The 13,699-nt window shown below is 52.8% G+C and overlaps 2 protein-coding genes and 1 long non-coding RNA gene across 8 annotated transcripts in view; 2 read left to right on the top strand and 1 right to left on the bottom strand.

Annotated features, from left to right (window-relative positions):
* Slc27a1 (solute carrier family 27 member 1) overlaps positions 1–6,048 on the bottom strand; it is an 18,789-nt gene extending 12,741 nt beyond the window's left edge. Inside the window, exons 1-2 of one of the 6 annotated variants that reach the window (XM_031340240.1) lie at positions 6,026–6,048; positions 3,610–3,777 (exon numbers count right to left, since the gene is read on the bottom strand). In XM_031340240.1, the coding sequence (XP_031196100.1) occupies positions 3,610–3,776 (167 nt within the window). In that variant the 5' untranslated portion in view covers position 3,777; positions 6,026–6,048. Of the gene's footprint in view, positions 1–3,609; positions 3,778–4,572; positions 4,963–5,491; positions 5,680–5,712; positions 5,737–6,025 lie in introns of those variants that run through there. The other 5 variants (XM_031340239.1, XM_031340237.1, XM_031340236.1 and 2 more) reach the window with 5 other exon arrangements.
* LOC116069521 lies at positions 4,093–6,308 on the top strand. Its single transcript, XR_004110026.1, has 2 exons — positions 4,093–5,583; positions 5,978–6,308. It is a non-coding gene; the product is annotated as an uncharacterized LOC116069521 (long non-coding RNA).
* A 1,782-nt stretch (positions 6,309–8,090) lies between these two features.
* Nxnl1 (nucleoredoxin like 1) lies at positions 8,091–12,582 on the top strand. The gene is made up of 2 exons (XM_031340242.1): positions 8,091–8,416; positions 11,665–12,582. Exons 1-2 carry the CDS (start codon positions 8,091–8,093, stop codon positions 11,990–11,992), a joined length of 654 nt encoding a protein of 217 aa, XP_031196102.1. The 3' UTR covers positions 11,993–12,582.
* Positions 12,583–13,699: the final 1,117 nt, after the last annotated feature.

Below are 13,699 nucleotides of genomic sequence, written 5' to 3'. Positions count from 1 at the left end.
CTACCCCAGCTGGGTACTGTGAGCAGCTCATCAGAGTCACCTACTCCTGAGGGTATATGAATCCACCCCTTCCTGCCCCAGCTGGGTACTGTGCACCAACACTGCTTTCCATTCCTCAGAGCTGTCTGTCATAGACATGCTCCTGCATGGTGAAGATGTCCTGGAAAGCGGCCGCAAACATATTGTGGTATTCCATGCGATGCAGACAAGCTGCCAGAACATGGTAGCTGCCCGGGAGCTAGGTTCCCACAGCCTAGCTACCAGTGTGGGATAAATAAGGGGAGTGTGAAGAAGACAGGTATCTGAGCTGGGCTGATGGCACTCACCTGCCATCACAGGACTAGTGGATTCAGGTCCACCAGAACTGCAGAGCAAGACCCTGCCCTAAAACCAATTGGGGGCTGAGGAGATAGCTCAGCGACACCCAGCACCCATATGGTTGCTTACAAACACCTGTAACTCCAGTTCCAGGAGATTCCATACCTTCTTCTGGCCTCTGTGGACACCAGGAATATACATGGTGCACATACAAATGTATATAAAACACCCATCCTTATAAAATAAAATAACAAATTTTAAGCAACTATTTTAAAAATTGGTTTTTCATGCTCATCCTGGGGTTAAAGTCTGACTACTTGGGGCTCAGGACTGCATCTTCTAGGGTGTTTGTGTCCTGGGGTGAGGTCCCTGAGATCCCAGGAACCATGGTCAAGGCCCAAAATAAACCACAACACAGCTCAGATAAAAATCAGAGTAACTAGAAAAACAAATACCACCACCAAAAACAAAAAACAAAAAAAGGGGTGGTCCATGCAAAGACATTTAGTCCAGCATTTATTAATTACCCAGTATACACCAGTGCTGTGCTCTGTCTACAGTCTCCCCACTGGGACTTGACAGACAAGTAGATGGCTCAGAGACCTCCGTTCTCAGAGATGAGGTCTCACACACAGCAAGTGAAGGGCAGGACTAATCAGAGCTGAACAAGGCTCACTCAAGATCCTCCATGGTGCCCCAGCAGCTGGTCAATGAAAGTGTGCTGCTCAAGGATCTAAATCAGAAATAAGAGGACTGCCCAGGGTCCACAGTCATATCTCAGGTTCCTACCCCCACCCAGTGCGCTATCAGCGCGTAGCCTTGAACACCTACTGTATGACCACTGGCTATGCTTGGAGCTCCACTAACTGCCCCACGAAGCCATGAAGATGTGGGGAGGGGGTTAGTTGAGAAGGCAGGGCTGTTGATGGGAACCAGGCTCCAGCTGGTAGGTCTGTAAGGCAGGCCAAGCCCCAGCAACACTGTGGGCCTGTCAGGGCCCTTCCCTCCACCTTGCCCTCCTCAGCAGGCCCATGTCAGCAGGCAGGGATCCGGTGTTTTGTCCCTACTACATGTTCTGGCACCCAGGTTGGCAGCTGCCCAAGCCACCCCCATACTGAGTACAAAGACACCTCTGTCCAGCCTGGCCCTTCCCAGGGCCTCTCCCGCCCCCAGCTTCTTTCATCCAGAGCCCCAGAACTCAAGGCTGCAGCAAAGCAGGCCCCTTGAGAGTAGGTTTTGGCAGATGCTCCTGTACAGCAGGTGACCTGGACATAGCAGGGCAGGGATGTCCAGCTCTGGAAGGCCGAGGCAAGAGGATTGAGAGTTTAAGGCCATCTTGGGCTCCAGGGAGACCCAGGTTCAAAAACATTAAAAAGACAAGGAGGGCTCAGGAGACCCAGAAGACCAGGGTTCAATTCCCAGCACCCACATAGCAGCTCACAACTCTCAGTGACTCCAGTTCCAAGGGATCTGACACCCTCACTCAGACAAACATGCAGGAAAAACACCAATGCATATGAAATAAAAATAACTTTAAAAAACAACAACAAAACAACAAAGACAAAGAGAAAAGACAATTCCAAAAGTGAAGTCGTTTCATAGCAGCCAACCAGGTTTGAAGTCACACTGCCACACCTTCCAATGGCCTCCAGTCACACTGGGTGTGTTATACACCCATGTTCTACTTTATTCTGCTCATTAAAATGTGTGTGCGGGAGCTTGCATGTGTGTATGTGCACACATGGGTACAGGATCCTGCAGTAGACAGAAGATGGCCGCAGATATCCTGGAATAGAGCTTAGTGGTGAGCCAGACCCAGGTCCTCTGGAGGAGTACCAAGCCTTCTAGGTGCTGACTCATCTCAACAAGTGGACTACACTCATGTTTGTTTGTTTGTTTGGTTGGTTGGTTTTCAAGTCAGGGTTTCTCTGTGTAGCCCCAGCTGTCCTGGAACTCACTCTGTAGACCAGGCTGGGCTCAAACTCAAAAATCCGACTGCCTCTGCCTCCCAAGTGCTGGGATTAAAGGTGTGCGCCACCACTGCCTGGCAACTACACTCATTTTAAGACTGCCACTGGCCTGTTAATCCCACCACTCCAGAGCCTGAGACAGGGGGATCTCAAGTTCCAGGCCAGCCTAGGCAAGAAAGACAAGACAGTGGACAGGGAGAAAGACGGAAGGGAGAAAAGAAAGAAATGGGAAGTTGAAGTCCATAAGAGCCCGTCTCACAAGGTAAAGCAAAGGCTGTGGCCTGGGCTCAGAGAGCCAAATGCAAAAAGCTCCAGCACAGCCACAGCCAGGCGTGCTGACATACACCTGTCACCCAGTGCTACACTAGTACACAGCTAATTTGCTTCAAATGAAGTTTCTTTGCTACTCTGGGAGAAGACAAAACAGAAAGAAAGAGAGAAAGGAGGAAAGAAAGGAAGGAGAGAAAGAAAGAAGGAAAGAAAGAAAGAAAGAAAGAAAGAAAGGAAGGAAGGAAGGAAGGAAGAAAGAAAGAAAGGAGTCCAGGAAGCAAAGGCAGTTGAGAACCACTAAAGAGAAAGCTCAGAGCCAGTAAGCTGTGGCACCCCCTATTCCACACCATCCTGCTCTGCCCTCACCCCCATAAACCTGTTTCCTCACTCTGCCTCCCTGAAGGAGATCTGTGGAGGCACCCAGATGGATCCACAAGGGTTGACCTGAGACTTTGAATTCCAGCAACACTAAGGTTACCCCAGAAGCCTCCATGTTCCCTGTACACCATGACTCCTCAGAGACCCTGTACATACAGTGTGCATACATACAGAGACCTTCCCACAGACCATGAACAATGGCCAACGTTCCACACTCACGTCATCTGAGGGGCCAACACCTTTTAGAGGCTCTTTAGACACCCTAGTCCTGCAGACTCCCCAAGACGCTCTTTCACCCCAAACCTGTTCATTCCAAGAATCTGGACAGTGGTCACCCCACTAGTCCCACAGAGGCCTCTCACCGTCCACACCATGCCACCAGAACCCCCAGCTCTCTCATACCCACCAGTTATCCACTCTAACGGTGGCCACCGACCACTCTAACAGCACACCATGTCCCAATTATGTACTCAACTCCCTCCAGAGTTCTGTCTTCTGCATAACCCTGCAGAGCCCTCTGGTCAGTCATTCCATCACCTTCTGGCCCCACCCCACACTATAAAACCAACCCCAGGCCATAGGGGACCCTCACACCACCCTAAAAGACTCTGGCTCGCCCGAGGGCCTTGCATCCATGACCCCTGACCCCTACATTTCAACTCCATCTACTTACAAGAGGTCTCGCCTCGCCGTCTTGCAGACGATACGCAGAAAGCGCCAGCCGCCGCCACCCACGTACACACCGAACGCCGCCGCTGCGCTCCAGGTCCACGGAAGTCCCAGAAACCAAAGCAATGCCAGTGAGGCCACAGAAACTGTTCCTGCTCCGGGAGATCGCATCCTGCGGAGCACACAGCTGAGACCGCGGGTCCCGCCCCCCTTCCTCCCCACACCTAGTCCTGTCCCCGCCCAGGCCACGTCACAGACCCGGCCGCATTCTTTTTCCACGCGCGGTAGCCTGAACCCAAACGCTTTTACTACAAACCTGGCCCCGCCCCCAGCGTGTACCTTGGTATCAGGCCCCGCCCCGCCGCCGCCTAGCTAGGCTCCAGGGAAGCCAAATCCAACCAGTTTACTTAACGTTGCCCGCTTCAAGGCCTGGGATTGGCGGCTTCCATGTCAATCATTACCCTCCGCCCATCAAAGGCAAACCCCCCTCCCCCCAAGCATTGACCACGTGGCTAGACACCCCCACGGCCAAGCTCCACCCCTGAGCTTCAGCCCTTCAAGCCTCCGGTCGCCTAGTAACCGGCACACACCTAGGCCCTTCGCAGCCAGTGATCCAGGCCATGCCCTAATGTCGCCTCATCCCTCCTCTGTATCTCAAAAGTCACATGTTAGCCTCCTGCTTATCCGGCCTCAGAGGCTGGGTGTTCCTACAACGACAGCCTCTATACCCTATTACACCCTCATCACTAGGCCACGCCCCAGCAGAGGCCTCTTTCTCCGCCCACACAGCGAGCCTCAAATCAAAGTCCCCGTAACCTGATCGAGGCTCCTCCCCCAGATGAAGGCCTGTGACCCCACCCCCTAGCCCACACTTGATCTCTCTTCCCCCCCCAGATCCCTCCCTTAACATGTGAAACCTACGAGCCCTCCTCCCTCTGCAGTCCCAAGATTCCGCCCCCATCCGCACCTCCCCAATCGGACCCGGGCCACTCTCCGGGTGATGCCTATGGCTCCGCCCACAGGCGTGGGCCCGCCCACAGTCCCTAGACTATCGGGCATTCGGGACCCAGATTCTACCTGGGCCTCCGGCCTTGTCAGTCACTGCTCACGGAAAGGCCGGGTCCGTGCGGCCCACCCAGCGCCTAGCCCCGCCCCAAACCTTCCAATCGGCGGCCAAAGGCTCTCAGCCCCTCAACCCTGCTCCGCACCGGCCGACCCCCTTCCGGAGGCTTGGATCATAGAGAGGACCCGCGGGCCAGAGAGCCCGCAACCTAACGAGACTCTCTAGCTAGAGCGGCCAGCCCAGGGTACCTACGAATCTCCACGGCAACCAAGCGGTGAAAACAGGCAGGTGCTGAAGGCGGGGCTATGGCTTCCGGGGGTGTGGCTCCGTCCCGCTAGATCCCAGAAAGTCTCCAAGATCCTCATCCCCTCATCCCCTCGCCGGAGATGCCTAGCTCCCGCCCAGGGCCCGCCTGTGCTGGAGCTTGCCTGATGCGGCTTGTCCTAGATCCAAGCCCCGAGGCTTCTCAGCATTCCAGACTCTGAGTCTAAATTCACACCCGGGGTTGTGGGGGAGTGCTGCAGAGGCCTCAGTCTTGGAGATAAGGAGCCCCAAACCCCAATTCTACCTCCTAAACCTTAACAAGTCACATCCTAGAACCCCAGAGCACACCATCAGCTCCCATCCTTCCTCTACATGAGCCTTCCTTGCACGCCAGTGGCTCCCCCAAGAGAACCTACGGCACCCCAGAATCCCTTGTTGTTCCCCAGGGGCAAGATACCCCTGAGCCCTGTTAGCATTCCAGAATCCTAAGCACCTATCCAGAGGCGCTCCAGTCCCTAGCACCCTGCTGGGATGCCCCCACCCTTGCTGTCAAGCAGACCTTCTGAGGCTTGCAGACCCCTGGCCCTCGCTGCTCCCTCGCGGGCTCTCGCAGAAGACTGGACTGGGAACTTCTGAGCTCAGGCCTAGCTGGTGAGTCCCTTCAGGGGATGAGCCCTTTGCAGAGTCCTGGGCGCTTCTCACAGCGCCCCTGCGTGCCTCTGCCCTGTCCCTCCCTCCCAGCCACCCTCCCACGCCCCCCTGCCCACCCTGCGGACTTGCTTGTTTTCTGCCCCGCTTGGCCGACCTTCCCACAGCTCTCCTTGGGAGGAAGCCAGCCAGGGCCTGCTTCCAGCACCACTCGAAGGCCAAGGCTGGGCAAGTGCGGCCCCACCCCCACCGGCAGCTGCCAATGGTCTCAGAGAAGTGGGTGGGTGGTATGGGGGGGTGCTGAAGATCTAGACCCAGCCAGCCCAGCCAGGGGTCAACAAAGACCTTCTCTAGGCCCGTCTTCTCTCCCTCTACTGCGGTCACCCCATTTTTACAGGTAAAGACACTGAATGAAGCCGGCCCCCCAGCTGGGATTCAGCCCTACCGCCAGCCCTCCTCCTTGCTCGGGCCTCCTCCTGTTTCGATGTTCCTGGAACATCTCCTGTGCCCTTTGCCCCACTTCCGCCTCTCCCCAGACTGTGCCCTATACTCCCTTCCTCTTTCTTCTCCCCTCCTCTTCTCCTACTTTATAGAGTGCTAAGTGTAAGCATCGGGCTTTTGACCCATCAGATTCTCTGCACCTGCTCCCCAGTCCTTGGTCCCCAAAATCTGAGAGACTGATGATGGCAGGCTGACAAGATGGCTCTGAAGGTAAAGGCGATTACTGTCAAGTCTCAGGACTTCTGTTTGGTCCCCAGGACCCACATGGTGAGAGAGAACTCCCCAAGAGTTGTTCTCAGACTTCCACACATATGGCATATCATACATATGCGCATACACATATGTACGTATGTACCAAAAAAAAAATGAAAGTAAAGGCTGGTGGCTTGCCTCTAAGCCCTGTTTTAGGAAGAGGGAGGAAGCCTGTATTATAAAGCTAGAAAGCCCCTGACCGAGAAAGCTGAAGATGTTGAAGAAGATCAGTTGGTAGAATGCTTGCCCAGCAAGCAGGAAATCCTGGGGTCCTGCCTTTACCCCATAAACAAGGCAGGGGTGGGAATTCCAAGGTCAACCCTGGCTGCATAGCAGGTGGAGATTGCAGAGACCTGGGAGAGAGAAAGAAGGCTCTCGTACTGACAGCTGCCAACCCCAGAGTTGACACTTTATCAGAGTGGCTTCTATCATCTGCTTGAAACTGATGGGGAGAGCTGAGCATGCCCAGGACTGAGGAGAGGGCTCAGCTGGTAGAGGCGCTTGCCGCCAAGCCTGATGACCTGAGTTCAATGCCCAGGACATAGTGAAAGTATTTCTACTTCCAATGCCAACAAATTTTCCTCTGCTCACCATAAGTGCATTGTGCATGTGTGACCTCCTACCATAATAAGTGTTAAAACGCCGGGCAGTGGTGGCACACGCCTTTAGTCCCAGCACTTGGGAAGCAGAGGCAGGCGGGTCTCTGAGTTCAAGGCCAGCCTGGTCTACAGAATGAGTTCCAGAACAGCCAGGGCTATACAGGGAAACTCTGTCTCAAACAAACAAACAAACAAAAACAAAAAACAAAAGAAAGAAAGAAAAACCAAAAACCAAAACCAAAAACAAACAGCGGAACATGCTCAGAGGTGGGAATCCACAGAGCCTTGCTTTGGAAATGAGACCTATGTCCCTTCCTGCGGCAGAAAATGAACATTTCTGCAGTCATCTGCTCTCCTCTGTGCCTGTTCTGTCTTTGCAGACACCAGGATTCACACCCTAGTACAGCGGGAGGATCAGGGTTAACCTTGGCTATATAGGGAATCTGAGGACAGCATGGGCTATAAGAAACCCTCTCTCAAAAACAAGGCCTGGCAGTAGTAGTGCATGCCTATAGTCTGAGCACTTGGGAGGCAGAGGCAGGTGGATCTCTGAATTCAAGGTCAGCCTGGGCTACAGAGTGAGTTCCAGGACAGCCAGGGCTATACAGAGAAACCCTGTCTTGGAAAAAAAAATAAAATAAAAACAAAAGTTCTTTGAGTTGTATGAGAGCATGTCAACTTCCTTGAGTTCAACTACCTTGAGTTACACACCTATTAAGTAAGGGGTGACCACTGACTGGAGTTTCTTGTTTTGTTTTATTTTTCTCTGTTGTGGATGATGGAAGCCAGGCCCTGAGCCATGCCCCCCTCCTCACTGGTGCATTCTAGGCAGGGGCTCCACTTGCAACAATGCCCCAGTTCCTCTCTTTTTTGTCATATATCCCAGGATGTCCTAGATCTTGAGTGATCCTTCTGCCTCGGTACTGGGCTCACAGGCTCTCTGTTTTGTTAGCATCTTGCAGCAGTGTGGCTCTGCTGAAGGCTCATGAGGCCTCCCTATCCCCTCAAACCAATGCTGGCTCTGTAGAGGTCAACCTACAGAAGGATTAGCAGCTAATCTGGCTTCTGAGGTTATTATTCTTGGGGCCTGGAGAATCAGCAGGCTCCAGACCACATCGGATCCCTCTTCAAGTCCCCAGCTCCTCACATGCTGCTACCATGGTGTCTCTCTTCTCTGGCCGCATCTTGATCAGGAACAACAGCGACCAGGATGAAGTAGAAACAGAGGCAGAGCTGAGCCGTAGGTTGGAGAATCGTCTGGTGCTGTTGTTCTTCGGTGCCGGAGCCTGTCCCCAGTGCCAGGCCTTCGCCCCAGTCCTCAAAGACTTCTTCGTGCGGCTCACTGATGAGTTCTACGTTCTTCGGGCGGCACAGCTGGCCCTGGTCTATGTGTCCCAGGACCCTACAGAGGAGCAACAGGACCTCTTCCTCAGGGACATGCCTGAAAAGTGGCTCTTCCTGCCGTTCCATGATGACCTGAGGAGGTGAGGCCCCAGGGAAGACCAGGGAGGGCTTCCTGGAGAAGGCATCTCCCTGGAAGGCAAACCAGTGTTTACTGTCCGGGTAGTACTAGTACATAAAGAGGTGTTCCATCCCTCTTCCATCACAGCCCAATGAAGCAGACAGATAGGAAGCAAAGGCTCAGAAAAACACAGGATGCTAGCTTAGAGGTAGTCTCACAGGTCTGCCGTCCTAATACTTGGAAATGAGACATGAAGATTGCTACAAGCTCAAGGCTAGATCTAAAAACAAACCAAGAGGTGGGGACTGTAGCTCAGTTCCTGGAGTGCTGGTCTTGAATCCCAGCATTGCATAAACCTGACAAGGGGGTGCACACCTGCAATCTCAACCCAAGGGAAGTGGAGGCATAACTCTCAGGAGTTTGAGGCTAACCTGGACTACATAGGATGACCTGTCCCCAAACCAATAAAATCCAGGAGAAAAGTAAAAATAAGACAGGAGACCCCACCGCAGGAGCAGTAGGACTCCAGAGGTGCAGCTTTGAAGAGGGTCTAAAGGCTGGCACCACAGCACCCTGCAAAGGAGAACTTAGTCATTTCTGGGGCTTAGGAGAGACACCTGCAGGGAGAAGGGGAGCCATTGTAGGGAACAGAATTAGGGAGAGGGGGAGGAGTCACACTGTGTAGTGGCTCATAGAGGACTCTAGAGCCTGCATCTATTTTAGAGCTTCTGGTTTTCTGGTTAAGGTGAACTACTGTGTGACAGGGTCTCCTGTAGCCCTTGATTGCTTCCAACTGGCTATGTAGTGAAGGCTGGCCCTGAACTCCTGATCCTCCTGTCTGCCTCCCAAGTGCTGGGATGACAGTCACCATACCTAGCATTTCTTACATTTACTTTTGTTTTGGAGTGTGTGTATGTGTTGTGTGTGTGTGTTGTGTGATTGCACCACCCATATGTACAGGTGCAGTGCACGTCAGTGTGTGTTCTCTGGGTGTGAGGGTGAAAGGCTGACGTCAGTCAATCTGCTGTATTCCTGAGTCAGGATCTCTCATGGGAACCTGGGTCTCGCACAGGGTGTCAGTCGCTAGCTCCAGGGGTCTCTCAGTGACAGCACTCTTCCAGCATTTGGGTCTTTGAGACCAGAACTCTAGTCCTCAGCCTTGGACAGCTCAACCATCTTCTAACCTTTCTTGTACTGACTTGGAACTTAGAGCAATGCCCCTGCCTTAGCCCTCTAAGTGCTGGATGACAAGCCTGCACTATCACCACACCCAGCTTCTCCTTTGTCCTACCAGTAATAAAAATCAGAGGTTGTGGCTCAAGACCTTGAGTTCTATCCCAGTTCTGAGAAAGACTCTATGTAACAACTTCTGAACATGAAACCTCCAGAAGTCCAAGGGTGTCCCCCTGAGAGCTGGGATCTGCCCTGAGGCAGGGGAAGGTGAGCTGTGTTTACCAACTTCCTGACCTTTCACCCATTTGGCTTTCTTGCACAAGTTTGAGGCTCCTGATCATGAGGACCCCATTCCACTGGTCATGATCAGAGTTGAGACAGCCACTCATTGCCTTGTGCAGCCACGTGGATTCCTTCACCCCACAAATGAGCAGCATTTGTAAGCCCAGAAAAGAAATACCAACTAGGAGGATCATAGAGGAACCTTCTATGGGGAACAAAGTTCATGCACCCTGATCCTGGTGTGGTGTGCAGGCCTCTCATTCCACACTTGGGAGGCTGGGTTTTGAGGATCAGGAATTTAAGGCCATCCTTGCCACATAGAGAGACCCTGGGTGGGAGGGGATTACACAGACAGGAGATGTGACTTAGAGGTCAAGAGCACCGGCTGCTCTTGCAGACAACCTGCGTTCAGTTCCCAGCACCCAGATAGAGGCAGGTAACTGCAGTTCTGGGGTGCTGCCGCCATCTCCTGGTGTCTGCTGGAACTGCACACAGATGCACAGACTTGCACGGAAGCAAACGCAAAGAACTGGAGGGTAGAGTGCCTGTGTGGCTCTGGGTTCTAACCACAGCCCCACCCATATAAGCCATCCTCGAGGGTGCACACTCATCATCTCGACTTGCAGGAGGTGCAGGCAGGAGAATTAGGAGTTCAAAATTACCTTTTTTCTATATAACCAGTCTAGGCTACAAAAACTAACCAAGAATCATAGGTTAAGAACTTCAGCTAGGACTGGAAAGATGGCTCAGTGGTTAAGAGCACTAACGGCTCTTCTGGAGGTCCTGAGCTCAAATCCCAGCAACCACATGGTGGCTCACAACCATCCGTAATGAGATCTGATGCCATCTTCTGGTGTGTCTGAAGATAGCTACATTTTACTTACATATAATAAGTAATTATAATAAATTAAAAAAATAAAAGAATCTGATATTTTTGCCAGGCAGTGGTGGCGCATGCCTTTAATCCCAGCTTTCAGGAAGCAGAGGTGAGCAGATTTCTGAGTCGAGGCCAGCCTGGTCTACAGAGTGAGTTCCAGGACAGCCAGGGCTATACGGAGAAACACTGTCTCGAAATCCCCCCCCCCAAAAACAAAACAAAACCTTTGGGTGAGCTGGGTCTGGTGACATTTGCCTTTAATTCCACCAGGCCGATTTCTGTGAGATTTCAGTCTGCATAGTGAGTTCCAGGGCATAGCTTCATAATGAGAATCCATCTGTGAGCGTGTCAGGCACCAAATGGGTGGATTCTGGCTTAGCTGTGAGTGGGATCCAGGGTCTCCTGAAGATGCCGACAGCTCCTCGGTGGCTTCAGAACAGTAAACTCCCAGCTCCTGCCCATTCAGGGCGTGTGTGCGATGCCAGCTGTACCCCAGTTAAGATCTCCCCAGGGCCTTCCCACATACTTTGTTTGGAACACTCTTTCCGCAGTTCTTCGGCCCCTCCCTCAATCCCATAAGGTTTCAGTTCAAACATAACCTCCACGGAGAGGCCCTCTTTGCTCAGTTGAATTTAATAGCTTTTGACAGTATGCATTTATCTTTCCCCACACATTTCCCAAACATTCCTCAGCTGGCCTCGCTGCTGTCTGCAGGACCCCCCTCTTCATTTGGACAGACGGAAAACAATACAGATACATAACAGCAAGTGGACACAGATACATAACAGCAAGAGGGAGGCGGCGGGACCCGGAGGGAGGGTTTGAAGGGCGAGTGCCCAGGGCCTGGGATGCCCGCGAGTCCTCGGGCGACTCCTGTCGGCCATCGGAGGCGGCGCACGCACGGGGAGTGGAGGGGAGGCTGACAGCTCTCTCCGCAGGGACCTCGGGCGCCAGTTCTCCGTGCGTCAACTGCCAGCGGTTGTGGTACTCAAGCCGGGTGGGGACGTGCTGACGAACGACGCCACGGAGGAGATCCAGCGTCTGGGACCCGCCTGCTTTGCCAACTGGCAGGAGGCGGCAGAGCTGCTGGACCGCAGCTTCCTGCAGCCGGAGGATTTGGATGAGCCCGCGCGGCGCAGCATCACTGAGCCTCTGCGCCGTCGCAAGTACCGGGTAGACCGGGATGCCGGCCGGGGGCGGGGCCGAAACGGGCGCGATTCTGGTGACCCCCAGGGGAACGCGGGTGCAGGGGCGGAGCTCTGGTGACTCCCAGGGTACCCGGGTGCAGAGGCGGAGGTCTGGTGACACCTCCCCTCCAGGGTACCCGGGTGCATTGGTGTAACTCTGGTGACCTCCAGGGGAACTCGGATGTAGGGGCAAGGCTCGGATTGTCCTTGTCCTCTTCCAAGTTCAGTATGTTCCCTAGACAGCCCCCAGGGTGGCCTTGACCTCACCATTCTCCTGCCTCAGTGTAAGAGTAGCTGGAATGACAGCCAAAGAGAGACAAGAGTTTTCTTTCCCAGGTCTCCTCTAGTCCTTGAAAGAAAGTGGATTCTCACCAGCAGATACCCTGAGCAAGATTCCCAGGTCTTAATCATGCACTAAGGACCCATAGAACCCCAGACTCCAAACTCCTGTCCAAAACAAACAAAAACCACTCCTGCTAGGCGCACTCCGTGGTGCACTCCTGTCATTCAGCGCTCTGGGTGCAGGAGAGGGCCAGCAAGCTGACTCTGTGTAGAAAGGCTCTTGCTGTCAAGACTGACAATCCAAGTTCAATTCTGGGAACCCATAGAGTAGAGGAGAGAACTGACTTCCGCAAGTCGTTGACCTCTACACACTTGATGGTTGTAGGTGCATGCCACACAGGTACAAATGAGTATATCTAACAAAAATAATAGGGGTTTTTTGTTTTGAGACAGGTTCTTTGTATAGCCCTGGCTGTCCTTGAATTCGTGCTGTAAACCAGGCTGACTTCAAACTCAGATCCCCATGCCTCTGCCTTCCAAGTGCTCGGATTAAAGCCACCACCGCCACCTACAAAAAAGAAAAAAAAAGAAAGAGGTGTGCGCGCGCAGAAGGATCCAGAGGTCATGGCTTTTTTCCACTAAGTAGAGAGAACTGGCTACCTCTGGACAGGCCCCTCTAGTTTCTCTCAAGCACTGAAGTGCATGCGATGTTTTCGCTTTGCCTGCGGCGTCCCCTGGCGGCCCAATTGAGATAGTGCGTGAGAAGGAGATTAAAACCCTCCCGTGCCAAGCAAGTTCATGGAAGCTGGCAAACCTGACGTTCTGGGCCAAGAATCTGACTAGGTGGGGTAAGAAGATTGTGAACCAGGGGAGTCGGACCCTGCCAACATCTCATCCGCCTCCGTTCCCAACTTGGAGTACTGGCGGAAACTGAGGTTCAAGACTGAATTCATTTTGTTTGGTTGGTTTTTGGTTTTACAAGACAGGGTTTTTCTGTAAAGCCCTGGCTGTCCTGGAACTCATTCTGTAGACTAGGCTGGCCTCGAACTCAGAAATCCTCCTGCCTCTGCCTCCCAAGTGCTGGGACTGAATACATTTTAAGGATGCCTGCTGGCCACCAAGCCTGATAACTGGAATTCAATCCCAGGTACCCACACAGTGCAGGAAAAGAACCTACCCAAACAAGTTGTCCCTTGACTCTCATCCATGTTCCCCTCAAAGAGTAATTAATGGGGATTTTAAAATTATTATTTAGCTTTTTCAAGACATAGTTTCTCTGTGTAGTCCTGACTATTCTTAAATTCACTCTGTAGACCAGGCTAGGCTCAAACTCAGAGATCCTCCTGCCTCTGCCTCCCAAGTGCTGGGATTTAAGGCATGTGCTACCACTGCCCAAGTGAAATTTTAAAATATTAATTAAAGAAATTAGAAATCCATCCGGGCGATGGTGGCGCACGCCTTTAATCCCAGCACTTGGGAGGCAGAGGCAGGTGGATTTCTGAGT

This window comes from Mastomys coucha, unplaced genomic scaffold (assembly GCF_008632895.1).
Source record: "Mastomys coucha isolate ucsf_1 unplaced genomic scaffold, UCSF_Mcou_1 pScaffold22, whole genome shotgun sequence".
In the NCBI taxonomy this organism is placed as follows: Eukaryota; Metazoa; Chordata; class Mammalia; order Rodentia; family Muridae; genus Mastomys; species Mastomys coucha.
The sequence above is the reverse complement of the archived record's forward strand: the minus strand, read 5'-3'. Positions and strand labels throughout refer to the sequence as shown.

Bases quoted from the DNA above. Each gene is read 5' to 3' on its own strand.
- Nxnl1 (XM_031340242.1), top strand. From the start codon at position 8,091: ATGGTGTCTCTCTTCTCTGGCCGCATCTTGATCAGGAACAACAGCGAC. The intron at 8,417-11,664 runs GTGAGGCCCCAG...CTCTCTCCGCAG, and splicing joins TTCCATGATGACCTGAGGAG to GGACCTCGGGCGCCAGTTCT.